The sequence below is a fragment of the Scylla paramamosain genome, chromosome 16, assembly GCF_035594125.1.
Source record: "Scylla paramamosain isolate STU-SP2022 chromosome 16, ASM3559412v1, whole genome shotgun sequence".
NCBI lineage: Eukaryota > Metazoa > Arthropoda > Malacostraca > Decapoda > Portunidae > Scylla > Scylla paramamosain.
Window position 1 is genome coordinate 7,480,559 of NC_087166.1, and position 11,942 is coordinate 7,492,500.

General features: G+C 47.2%; 1 protein-coding gene across 1 annotated transcript in view; it reads left to right on the top strand.

Moving 5' to 3' along the window:
- Positions 1 to 1,441: 1,441 nt before the first annotated feature.
- The window catches only part of LOC135107957 (rho guanine nucleotide exchange factor 10-like), a 145,546-nt gene continuing 135,045 nt past the window's right edge, over positions 1,442 to 11,942 (top strand). Inside the window, exon 1 of the mRNA XM_064018436.1 lies at positions 1,442 to 1,717. Coding sequence (XP_063874506.1) covers positions 1,669 to 1,717 — 49 coding nt within the window. The 5' untranslated portion in view covers positions 1,442 to 1,668. The remainder of the gene's footprint in view (positions 1,718 to 11,942) is intronic.

The window sequence follows — 11,942 nt, forward strand, 5'->3', positions numbered from 1 at the left end:
CTTTCTCCCAGTCTTCCCCTCTCTCCCTGTTACAGCCTCTTGCCCTCCTAGTCCTGCCCTGCCGCCACCCATCCCCTCCCTCCCTTCTTCCTCTCTCTCTTTCTGAAAACTTGACCCTGGCCAGTGTAACGTTCAGTCTGACCACTTGGCGGGAGGGACAAGGCGCTGCTCCTCCACCCCCTCGCCACCACAAGACACGCCCATTCTCTCTCTCTCTCTCTCTCTCTCTCTCTCTCTCTCTCTCTCTCTCTCTCTCTCTCTCTCTCTCTCTCTCTCTTTGTTTTTAATGAGTTGGTGCCTTTTTTTTCTCTGTCTGGAGGAGGTGCAGACGGTGGAGGGCAGCAGGAGGCAGCCCTGCCCTCCTTCACAGTCGCTGGGGTCCCGCAGGCAGGGGATGAAGCGCCGCGCTCCGCTGACGTTAATTAGTGTAATGGACTCCTCTTAAGTAAGATGCGACGCCCTCTCCTGCATCTCCTCCTGCATCCCCTCCTCCAGTAAAACCCGCCTAGACCGTGTCTGAGGTGCTGATGTATTGATATATGCAGCGACTCGCCGTGTCAGGTGTGTAAAGAAACACTGCACGGCTGATGTAACAACGTGATGCCTCCGCGTGACCTTATTTGCGATGCAACTGGGCCACAAAGTTTTTCTTAAGCGGTCGCCGCTGCTTGAGCCTGGCGGCGTGTGGCAGGTGGAGGGTGACGCGGTCCGCTCACCACCCAGGTGACGTCTTGCAATCAGCACGTGTGGGCAACACGGAAAGTATTGCATTCACTAGTGTGGTGCTGCTACTGCCACCTTTATTCTTGACAATGAGAAGTGCGACGTCAGTGTAATGCAGATCATGACATTACTTCGCTGTTAAAACGTAGCTCCCCACTTCTCCCTCCTACTCCCCCACCCCGTCGTGCAGGCCCGCACGCCGCCACGGCTGGGTGCCTCGCCTCCCACCAGACGCCGTCCAGACCTCTGCCTGCCACGCTCAGGAACTTCAGAGATTGTTGTGAAATACTGCCCCAGGTTTTGTTCAGGGTAGTATTAGATCAACCGAGCGGCCTTCCTCTCGGCGCTTCGAGCAGTGAAATCTCCTGTGATCACCGCAAAAAGTGCCAGTGAAGGATGACCGCCTCCTTGAAGACGTGCTCAGCCTTTTAGATCGCGCAGGGAAACTGACCCGATGAGGGCAAGAAGCCACCCAGACTCGAGTGTATTGTCGTGGCGGCTCAAGTGTTGTTACGCTGTCACTTATCAAGCTTATTGAGTGCAATATAAAGTTCACGAAAGTGTTGCAAGTTATCGTGTCAACAGCAGTGCATTATCCTTTTATTTAATTGGAGGGGAACAGTTTCCCAGGGGAAAAAAACAACATGGGATGAAAGCACGAAGCCGCGGAAACACAAACGGACAACCACGGGCATGGGTCCACCGAGCGGATGAACGTCAGTTGGCTTCTGAACTTGTGCGCGGGAGGGTGTGTCGCTCTGCCGCGCTCACAGTGTTTGTGTGAGACTTCTTTTATTTACTTTGATTACTGCTATTTAAGAGTTCGGATCATAAACTCCAATGGAAAGGAACATATTGTGCCGCCAAAAGGAACAGCCAGTGGAGAAGGCAGCGAGTTGTCGTGACCAGCCAATGTTTGTGTAGTGTTTTGGAGACAAACTTGTGATGAGAACCATCCGGGAGAGCAACGACTCCGAGGTCGTTCTCGTGAAATGTAAGTAGTGCCTTCGTTGATCTTCGTCAGTTTGGCGGGACTCAAGGTCAGGGCGGCTGGCAATGTAGGTTGATTGTATTACTTTATTGATCAGCCCCGCGTGACACAGATTTGCTAGCAGGAAGAAGGCCAAAACTACTCCTAGGAGACGCGTTGCAACACAGCCGTCTGCCTCGCTCCTGGTGCTAGGATCCCGAGGCTAGCAGGCATGAGGCAGCCCCTACACTCCTAGGCGGCGTGGACAGCGGCGAGAGGGAGGCAGGCGCTTGATTGAGGGGGCGTGGGAGCCGTGATGGGTGGCTGGCATGTGAATGGGACTCTTGGGGGCGTTGGGGTGAGGACAGCTTGAGTGCCTGTCGGGTGCAGAGAGCAGAGCGTCATGCGAGCACTGGTGGGGAGGGAGACAGCGAGGCACCGACCGTCAGGAATGTAGCGGGCGGCAGTGGGTGGCAGGGGCGGGGGTGGCCAATGTGCCTCGAGGCTTGTGGGTGAGTGAGTCAGTGCGGCGGCAGGGACTATGGTCGTTGCCTTCCACCACTACCACCACCACCACCACCTGGAGAGCGGCGCGGCGTCCCTCGAAGGCGCCGTCCTGCCAGGCCAGCAGCTGGAGGGATATTGGAGGGATAAAATCGGTCTACAGGCGAGGGTGATCAGGGCGGGAAGACTCCAAGGTAAACAAACTGAACTGTGGGACTCGTTCATAACAGGAATGCGTGACGTCACAGGGATCTCATTGCCAGGTCGTGATTTCCTCAGGTGCTACTTTTTGTACTATTTTTGAGATCCGGATAATTGTAATTGTTAATCGAGCGACGAGTTTGCATTTCTTGCCCACCACGAGAACAAAGCGTTTCAGGAACCACTTTCTGCGTGGGCGCCTGAGCAGCCCTGAGCCTCACCTGTGTTGGGGGCCTTGCCTCGACCCACGCGAAGGTAAATTGACGCAACTTTTATAGGTGTTAATATTGACCTCCAGGCTTAGGGAGCGAGGCACGGCGTGAAGGCTCCCCTGTGGATCACCCTGATGGTGGGGGGGGAGGGATATAAGTGTGGCAGAGTGGTTGGCGATGATAAACGCTTAAAATTAATACTTAAATGAGATAATTATACATTAAGTGTAATACGCGTCCGATGATGACTAGCTGTGGCCATCAGGTGGTGTTTGCATGGTAAATATCGGTGTTTGAACTTGATTACATAGTAACTGGACGCGCTTAGTGTGTGTGTATGTGTGTGTGAGAGGCGGCCCGCGGTGGGTGGCAGGGCGCAGCAGGCCACGGTCAGCCGCCGCCAGGGTCCCGTTGGATGAAAACACTGCCGTCTGCGTCGCCTGGCTCACTTAGTATTAACCTTTTAGTATTTGTCAAGCAGCCGCGGCCACACACGAGCGCCACCTTGCCCTCACTCCCTCTGGCAAGTACGAGTATGAGCGAGTAAAGAAACAAAGCATAATGTTCCGAGGAAGTGAGGACTCCCCCGCACAGATATCAACCATTTGTTTTGGACACGTCTTTAACCAGCTGTCACGAACAACAATGGCGGGCGTTTGTTGTAACCACTTTAGGCCTAACCATATTTCCTTTCACATCGCATCACGGAGACAGAGAGAGAAAAAAAAAATGACACGTTGATCTATGAGGACGCAGAAACCCATAGGCCTTCGTTACACCGCAAAATCTTACAGACCTTAAATAAACACAAGACTCTAGGAGGCCTAACCTGAAGCAGAAATCTGTGGGCCTTCGTTACATGCAAATTCTTTTAGACCTTAAAGAAACCCTGTGAAGCATAACGAGACGTCTCGCATAAGACCTATAGACCTTCGTTACATGCAAAAAAAAAAATAGCCAAGTAAACGAAGATTCTAATTAGCATAATCTGATGCAGAAATCTGTAGGCTTTCGTGATATGCAAAGTCTATAACCCTTCTTTATATCCAAAGTTTAAAGGCTTTCGTAATATGCAAACTACAGTCCTTCGTTATATGCAAAATCTCATAACAACAAGTAAACGCAAGATTCTACGGAGCAAACCAGGCGGGAAGTTCAATAAAGGCAGCCTCACTCGCCAGGTTTCAATGGGGAAAGGGCTGAGCGAGCATCACCCTCCGCCTGTCGGGCATTGTGGCGAGGGCGTGCGTGTGGGGGCGTCAGGAGGATCAACGTCGCCTCCCCGCCACCCTGTCAAGCTGTCCCTGAGATCTTGCTGGTGGCGGCTCGGTACAGGCTCGGGACTGCTCACCTCGCCATGGCTTGAGGGGGTCGCTGGGTCGCCGTCACTGGGGTCTGGGGTTACAAAGTGGGGGATTGGATGGCTGAGGACTGGTTGAGCTGAGGTGGTTGTGTGTTTCCTGGGGTTGGCTGGAGACTAGTTGTGCTATGATTAATGTTGTAGCTGGGCTTGCAGTGACTGTGGATAGTTAGGCTTATCTTGCTACCTTATAAAGACAAAGGAGAAAATAGCAGCATGTTGGTTCTTACAGAGCTATTTGCGATAAACTACACAACGTATGTTAACTTGAATGAACATAGTAGGATTAATTTACCTCAGCTTATGGAAGGAGTGGCAGTCGAGATGGAAGAAGGTGAAAAGTGTGTGGAAATCAGTATAATGTTAAGGAAAGAGGTTCGTTTGCAGCTGATTCTTCGCTAGGACTGGGATGGACCGAGGCTGAGGCTTGGTTAGGACTTGAGGGTACTGGCTTGGGAGTTGGGAGAGAAGCTGGGTACCGGTTAAGTAGAGGCCATTGTACACCCAGATATCCCAGTACCTTATAATGGAAACACTTGAGAGGGACCAGGAAAAAAGTCGTCCATTCTCTCTCTCTCTCTCTCTCTCTCTCTCTCTCTCTCTCTCTCTCTCTCTCTCTCTCTCTCTCTCTCTCTCTCTCTCTCTCTCTCTCTCTCTCTCTCTCTCTCTCTCTGATAGTTGCACCCGTGATCAGTGAGACGTGGGGACAGGAACACAAGAGAAGAAAAGGAAGAACAAGTACAAGTAGCGGAGGAAGGAAGAAGATTAGGAGCCACTGACAGAAGGCGGACGACGCGGAGGACACAAACCAGACCTCCTTTTTTAACATAACAGGAAGAGGAGAATGAGGAGGAGGAGGAGCAGGAGAAGGAGGATGGGGGTGTGCAGGATGAGGATGCTACCAGTGGTGACTCATTCCACTCACATTCCTCCCCCTTTTTCCCGCCTTTTCCTACACAGAATGCTATAATACCTGACCTTGAGCTATAGGCCTAAGCTTGGGCCTCGTTGGTCTCGTGTTTGCCAGCCAGACCGACCGTTGTGACTGAGCGCAGCCTAGATACTGTTAGAGGAGGGGAGTGGCAGTACCGTAATAGTAATGATGAGGCAAACTGTTATTGAGAAACATTGAAGAGCTGATAGGTACCTGAGAGATCCCGAGGCAATTATAGTAATGGTAGTAATTGAGTAATTGTCTGTTAATGGTTGATTGTTAATAGTTAGGCTTTTTTTCTGCTTTCGTATGTTTTTTTTTTTTTTCTCTTTTAGTGTTACCTTAGTAGTTAGTAAGAGAGAGAGAGAGATTAGTCTATATTTGCTTTTACAGTTAATTTAATATTTTGTCTTTCATAAATAGAGGAGTAAGTTTCTTCTTCTTCTTCTTCTTCTTCTTCTTCTTCTTCTTCTTCTTCTTCTTCTTCTTCTTCTTCTTCTTCTTCTTCTTCTTCTTCTTCTTCTTCTTCTTCTTCTTCTTCTTCTTCTTCTTCTTCTTCTTCTTCTTCTTCACCATTATACAGATCATTTTACTAACTACTCACACAGCCACCAAACTGCCACACTTGGATAGGCAACAATCAGTCATACACAAACAGGAAAGAAGAGAAAGGATGCACACTACCCATTTTTTCTAACACACTTTTCAAACTTCCTCCCTTTCACACTAGCAATTAAAAACCACTTAACACTTAACAATATATCATAAAGGAAGAAGAGAAAGGATATTGCATTTACTTTTTATTTGTACTCTTTTAAAATTCTCCACCATTCACACTAGTAATTAAAAAGCGTGAAAATTAGCTCACACTTCCTCTTACACTCATAAAACCGCTACTCGCTGCATAATTGAGGCGGAGAGACGAGACACACCCCCTCCGCGGCCTTATAGAGAGCAGAGGAGCCAGTTTAGTATCACCAGACTGCTTAGAATTCAACTATTTAGCGAGAAGTGGCTTGCCTTCCTCATTTGACGACATTAGGGTGAGATACGGCGCTGAGAGAGAGAGAAAGAGAGAGAGAGAGAGAGAGAGAGAGAGAGAGAGAGAGAGAGAGAGAGAGAGAGAGAGTAGGAAGTGAACATTAGCGAACACTCAATAAGGAAGAAGCAGATGTACAGTAGGTGTCTGTCAGTGTTTAGTATGTCCCTTTCACGCCCCCCCAGCTCCTCATCCCATCTTCTCTAGGTTTCACTCATACGTAGGGATATGTTACAGGGACACACAAAGGCCCCTCCCACGCGGTCCATTGCGGCGTGAGGGGGAGAGGGGATGCTGTGCGGGATGGGAGCGCAGGGAACGTCTCACATCAACACAATACGTGGGGAGTGATGCAGGTGGAGGGAGAGGGAGAGGGAGGGAGGGTCGTTGTTTGGAAGTCAGGTGTTCAAGAGTGAGCTGGTGTGGAGAGGCAGGTGGCTAGGGGTCATGAGAGAGAGAGAGAGAGAGAGAGAGAGAGAGAGAGAGAGAGAGAGAGAGAGAGAGAGAGAGAGAGAGAGAGAGAGAGAGAGGTGCATGCTAAATATGAGTGGTGGAGAGAAGGGCTGCCGGGATGTGAATGAATGAATGCAGTGAAGAAAATGGATGTCGTGGTTGTGATTTAGATGATGTTGAGTGCATGAGAGAGAGAGAGAGAGAGAGAGAGAGAGAGAGAGAGAGAGAGAGAGAGAGAGAGAGAGAGAGAGAGATTAAACACATAAATATAAATGTTGCAAGAGAGAAAGTATAAATCAATCCATATTTATTTTTACAAACATTCCACACCAGCAGAGAGAGAGAGAGAGAGAGAGAGAGAGAGAGAGAGAGAGAGAGAGAGAGAGAGAGAGAGAGAGAGGCACCAAGTACGGTATACACCTGGATAGCTATGACATCATGCTAACCAATAAAGGACTCACGCTCTTAGCAAACACATTCTGGGGCGTGTCTTGCTGCAGGGTAGTTTGAGGAGATAGGAAGGTAACGAAGAGGTAAATAAAGAGGAGGAGGAGGAGGAGGAGGAGGGAAAGGAAGGGCAGGAGTGTTAGGTATTTATGGCGGAGGAAGGGTAAAAAGCCATATAGATTTTGCTGTTACCCCTTTCACTCCCGAACAATACCTTCCCTTAATCACCTACGAATTTTTAGACTTAATTTTCTACCTACTGTTGTCTTTTAAGTCCGTAATTCCGTAGCTTAGAAAGGACGAGATTATCTTTTTTTCTTGTCTGTACATGTAAATGATCCTTTAAAAGCACTCTGGATATAAACGAGGGGCAGCCATAGTAGTGAAGGGGTTAAGTAGAGGAAGATTAACCCTTTACTGCTTGACATCTTTTCCATACCTACAACATTTGAGACTTAGGATACTTACACGGTCTCTTAAATAGTTCGGTGGGGAAAGAAAAGACAAAACTAACCTTCTATTATATCTTTCCGTGTGCCTATAGAAACAATATGTACTGTGAAGGATAGCAAAGGACCGAAGCAATGCAAGAGTTAAGGAGAGGAAACACAGACCTAAAAGACCAATAGGGATGCTGGTCTTTGTTTATTTTGAGGTTTTGTGATGCCCATTGCCATATTTGCCCTCTTGGTTCGTTCTCTTTTCATCTTGGTTTGCCTCTTTGTTTGTCTCACGCACACAACGAGCCAAGACGTGTTTCCAGAGTGTATTAGCATATCCGATGGCCAGGCAAGGCTTTCCTAATTAGGTAGGTCGACGGGCTCACCTGGGATGCATCACTCACTCGTGTATTTTCTTTCTTTATTTATTTATCTATTTATTTTATCTTATTTATTTATATATTTAATTTAAGCCAAGAATATGCTGTCATCTGACTACTACTACTACTACTACTACTACTACTACTACTACTACTACTACTACTACTACTACTACTACTACTACTACTACTCCCTTCACCACTTACATCCTTCAGTTTTTACTTTCTGTGTGTGTGTGTGTGTGTGTGTGTGTGTGTGTGTGTGTGTGTGTGTGAAGGTTGAGCTCATTAGTTAAATCGAAGCACATCAAGACACGAGAAAATACGAGAGAGAGAGAGAGAGAGAGAGAGAGAGAGAGAGAGAGAGAGAGAGAGAGAGAGAGAGAGAGAGAGAGAGAGAGGTTCATTGACGTTATAGCCCAATGAGATGAGCAGCCGTGATGGTGATGACTGGTAGTGATGGTGGTGATGAATGGTGATGACTTAAGATAAATGAGAACCTTGAGATGATGAGGTGGTGATGAGGGGAGATGGGGAATGGGTGTAGGACGTCCTTGTCACCTCATGACCCTCACATCAACCCCTTCCTTCATCACCCCATCACTATTCATTCCTTTTAAAACGTACTTGTATCTTTATTTCCTTTTTTTTTTATTATTTTCACCTTCATTTGTTTTCTTTATGGATTTTGTTTGCTGAGAGAAAGAGAGAGAGAGAGAGAATAGAACACATTAATCATGCAAAAACACGAAACAAAAGAGAAAACATTGAAAAGTTAAACAGCAACGGGTTTGGAATTGAGAGAGAGAGAGAGAGAGAGAGAGAGAGAGAGAGAGAGAGAGAGAGAGAGAGAGAGAGAGAGAGAGAGAGAGTACTAATTCATCGACAACCATTCTCTCTCTCTCTCTCTCTCTCTCTCTCTCTCTCTCTCTCTCTCTCTCTCTCTCTCTCTCTTTCTCTTTCTCTTTCTCAACAAAAACTCATAACCTTCCATATGTTTACCTGCTGAGTCAGGTGTTTTCACTTTGCTTAGTGCCGGAAGTAGGGCCGCGGGTGCCTCTCAAAACTGACTGACTGACTGACTGCTGAGTGCTGAGGCGTGGGAACGGGTCAGCTGCTGAGTGGGAAGGAGGTATCGGCGCGCGGAAGTAGTGGTTCTGGTTCGTGGTTGCCTGGTTCTGTGGTTCTCGATTTTCTTTTCACGTCTCTTTCACTTTTCCTGTTTTTTTTTTTTTCTCTTTTTTTTTCTATCGCTTCCCACCTGCTGAGTTGTGCCAGGTAAGACCACTATACCTGTGTGTGTGTGTGTGTGTGTGTGTGTGTGTGTGTGTGTGTGTGTGTGTGTGTGTGTGTGTGTGTGTGTGAAATAATTGGAAGGTGATCGTGTGCACGCGTGTTTCAGGTTCTTCTTGTTCTTGTATTCATGTTCTGCCTGGATGGTTCTCTCTCTCTCTCTCTCTCTCTCTCTCTCTCTCTCTCTCTCTCTCTCTCTCTCTCTCTCTCTCTCTCTCTCTCTCTCTCTCTCTCTGTGTCTTTCATATTGTTACTTGGTCTCCCTCTCCCTTTCTCTTTCTTTCTCTCCTTCTCCCTCTCTTTCTCTTCCCTCCATGACTTACATATGTTTCATTTCTTTTATTCCATTCCGCGCCTCTTTTATTCCCCTTCCGTGCCTCATTGAATCCTCACACCGTCATATTCAATCTGCATTCTATCACTGTGGAAGAAACTTTTAAAGGAGTGGAGGAAGAAGGAACCTGTGTGTGAGTGAGGCTGTCGGGATTTCCTGTCGAGAAGGCACGCGAGAGGAAGAGAGAGGCAGGCAAAGAGGGAAGGAGGAAGGAGAGGGATGCTGTTTATCGTCGAAACTGCACAAGAAAATTAAGTAAACAAACAGCTAACATTCCCAGTGCCAAAATGTTGCCGCTGCTTGACGGGGAATGAGGTGGTGGTGAGGTGTGGTGATGGTGGTGGTGACGATGGTGTGCTTTGCCTGGTGGAGGAGTACGAAGAGTAAGAGAAATGGGAATATTAGTGAATCTGGGTAAAGTGTGTTGGCTTGTGTTGTGCGGTAGAGGAGGAAGAGAAGTATGAAAATCAGGGAAACTGCAAGATGTGGTTATAGTTTATGGTGAAGGGAGAGGAAGAGAAGTGGGAGGTGATTGATATAAGACTTGGTGATAGTATATGGTGAAGGGAGATGAAAAGAAGTTGGAAATAAAGAAAACAAGTGAAAATATATTGATAGTGTGTTGTGAATGAAAGAATAGGGAAGTAGGAAGATAACAGAATAGAAGTAGGACAAAAATATAGTGATGTGTGGTGTCATGGGAGAGGAAAATTAGTAGGAAAGCAAGAAAATCAGGTTACGGTGCAGTAATTGTGTTAGGTGAAGGGGGAGGACAAAAAGTAGGAAAATAAATGAATCAAGGTAAGTGTGGTTATGGTATAGTGCGTGATGGTGAAGGAAGAGGAAGAGGAGTGGAAAAGTAAGGAAAAAACAAGGTATATGAAGGAAGAGAAGCAGGGAAATGGAAAAACAGGACTAGATGTGATTGTGTGCAGTGTGGTGAAGGAAGAGGAAGAAAGATGGGAAAGTAAAAGAGGAAACAAGGTAGAAAATTAAGGAAAAAAAACTAGATGTGATTGTGTTTAGTGTGATGCAGGAAGAGGAAGAGGAATAGAAAAAATATGAAAACAAGGCAAGGTATGGTGACGGTGGGTGGTGGAGGAAGAGGAAGAGAGTCAGGTAAGGGAAACAGGACAAAGGGAGGGAGGGAGGGATGGCAAAGGGAAAGTACCAGTAGGAAAAGTACCAGGACACCATAGACCGGACAATTAGACTGACAAAGACACGGGGGAAAGAGGAGGAACAGATGGAGGACTGGGATAAGCAGGTGAGAAAATTGGGGAAAAATACATTAGAGAACCCACGAAGCACCTGGAAAATGTGAGAAAGGGAAACGTACGGCGAGAAAAACAAAAATAAAGGACCAGAACAAGAATAAATGGAACAAATGAGCGGTAATAGAACGGCATTAAGTGAACGTAACGACACGGGAACTGGACAAGAAAGAGAGGAGGAGGCAGAATGAAGGTAAACGGGAGACAAAAGGCAGAACCAATACCAGGGATGCGAGATTGGACATTGAGGAGGCCATGGCGTTGCGGGGGGGAGGGAAGAAGGACGACTCGTGTACCGCCAGGGTGTGGAACAAAGAAAATGGGAAACGGGAGCTTGTATCTGTATTTTAATTTCCCTCACGGCCTCCACAATACGACCCACCTGGAGGAGGAGGAGGAGGAAGACGAAGGAGAGGAAGACAAAATCGGTGGAGCAGGAGGAAAAGGAAGATAAAATGAAAGAGAAGGAGGACGACGAAATGAGAAAGGAGAAGGAAAGCGAAGGAGAAGAATGCAAAATGTAAGAGGTGGAGGAGGAAGAATAGAAGGAAGATCCTCCCCTAAGGAAGGATTTTCAACTGGAATGAAGGAAAAAGGGGAAAAGTAATACCGAAGAATTGAGCAAGGAAGGAAATTATAAGGATACGAAAGAGGAGGAGGAGAAGGAGGAGATGAAGAAGAAAAAGAAGAAAGAAAGAAGACCCTTAGCGGAGAAGGAACTGAGATTAAAAAAAAAAAAAATCAATGCCAGGGAAGTGAATTGGAAAAAAAATGAAGGATACTTTAAGGATACGAAGGATTTATCACCAGGAATTCGAGAGGAAGGAAGGAAGGAAGGAAGGAATACGGAACGGAAAGGCTTGAAGGATTATAGAAGGATTTTTCCCCGCCAAGTTTCCATGTAAGATTACGGAAGTCTATAGGCATCCTACCACTCCTCCTCCTCCTCCTCCTCCTCCTCCTCCTCCTCCTCCTCCTCCTCCTCTTCGTCTCCTTCCTGAATATCCCTCACGATTTGAATATCTGGTTTTCTCTTAAGCTTTCAAATTGAATCTTCACGTCGACATTGGGTAGAAGTATCGAGGGACTCTCTTGAGTACTTCACAAAATCGCCTCTGCTTCACAAGGCTATAGAGGCAAGATTCATAGGCCTTCCACACGTCCCCTAGAACTCAGTGGCGGGTGTGGGAGACTCGGCCTTAAGGTGGAGGTGCGTTAGGGTGGTGGTGTCTTGTGGTGTGTGGTGGTGGAGGTTGGCTTTGTTACTCGCCAAGCCTGGAGAAGGAAGAGTGGGAAATATTACGTTTTTGTCAGGTGTAAACTGTTTACCTTCCGTACTGTACGCGTTGGGGGTCCCGTGAAGGCTGCTGTACACATG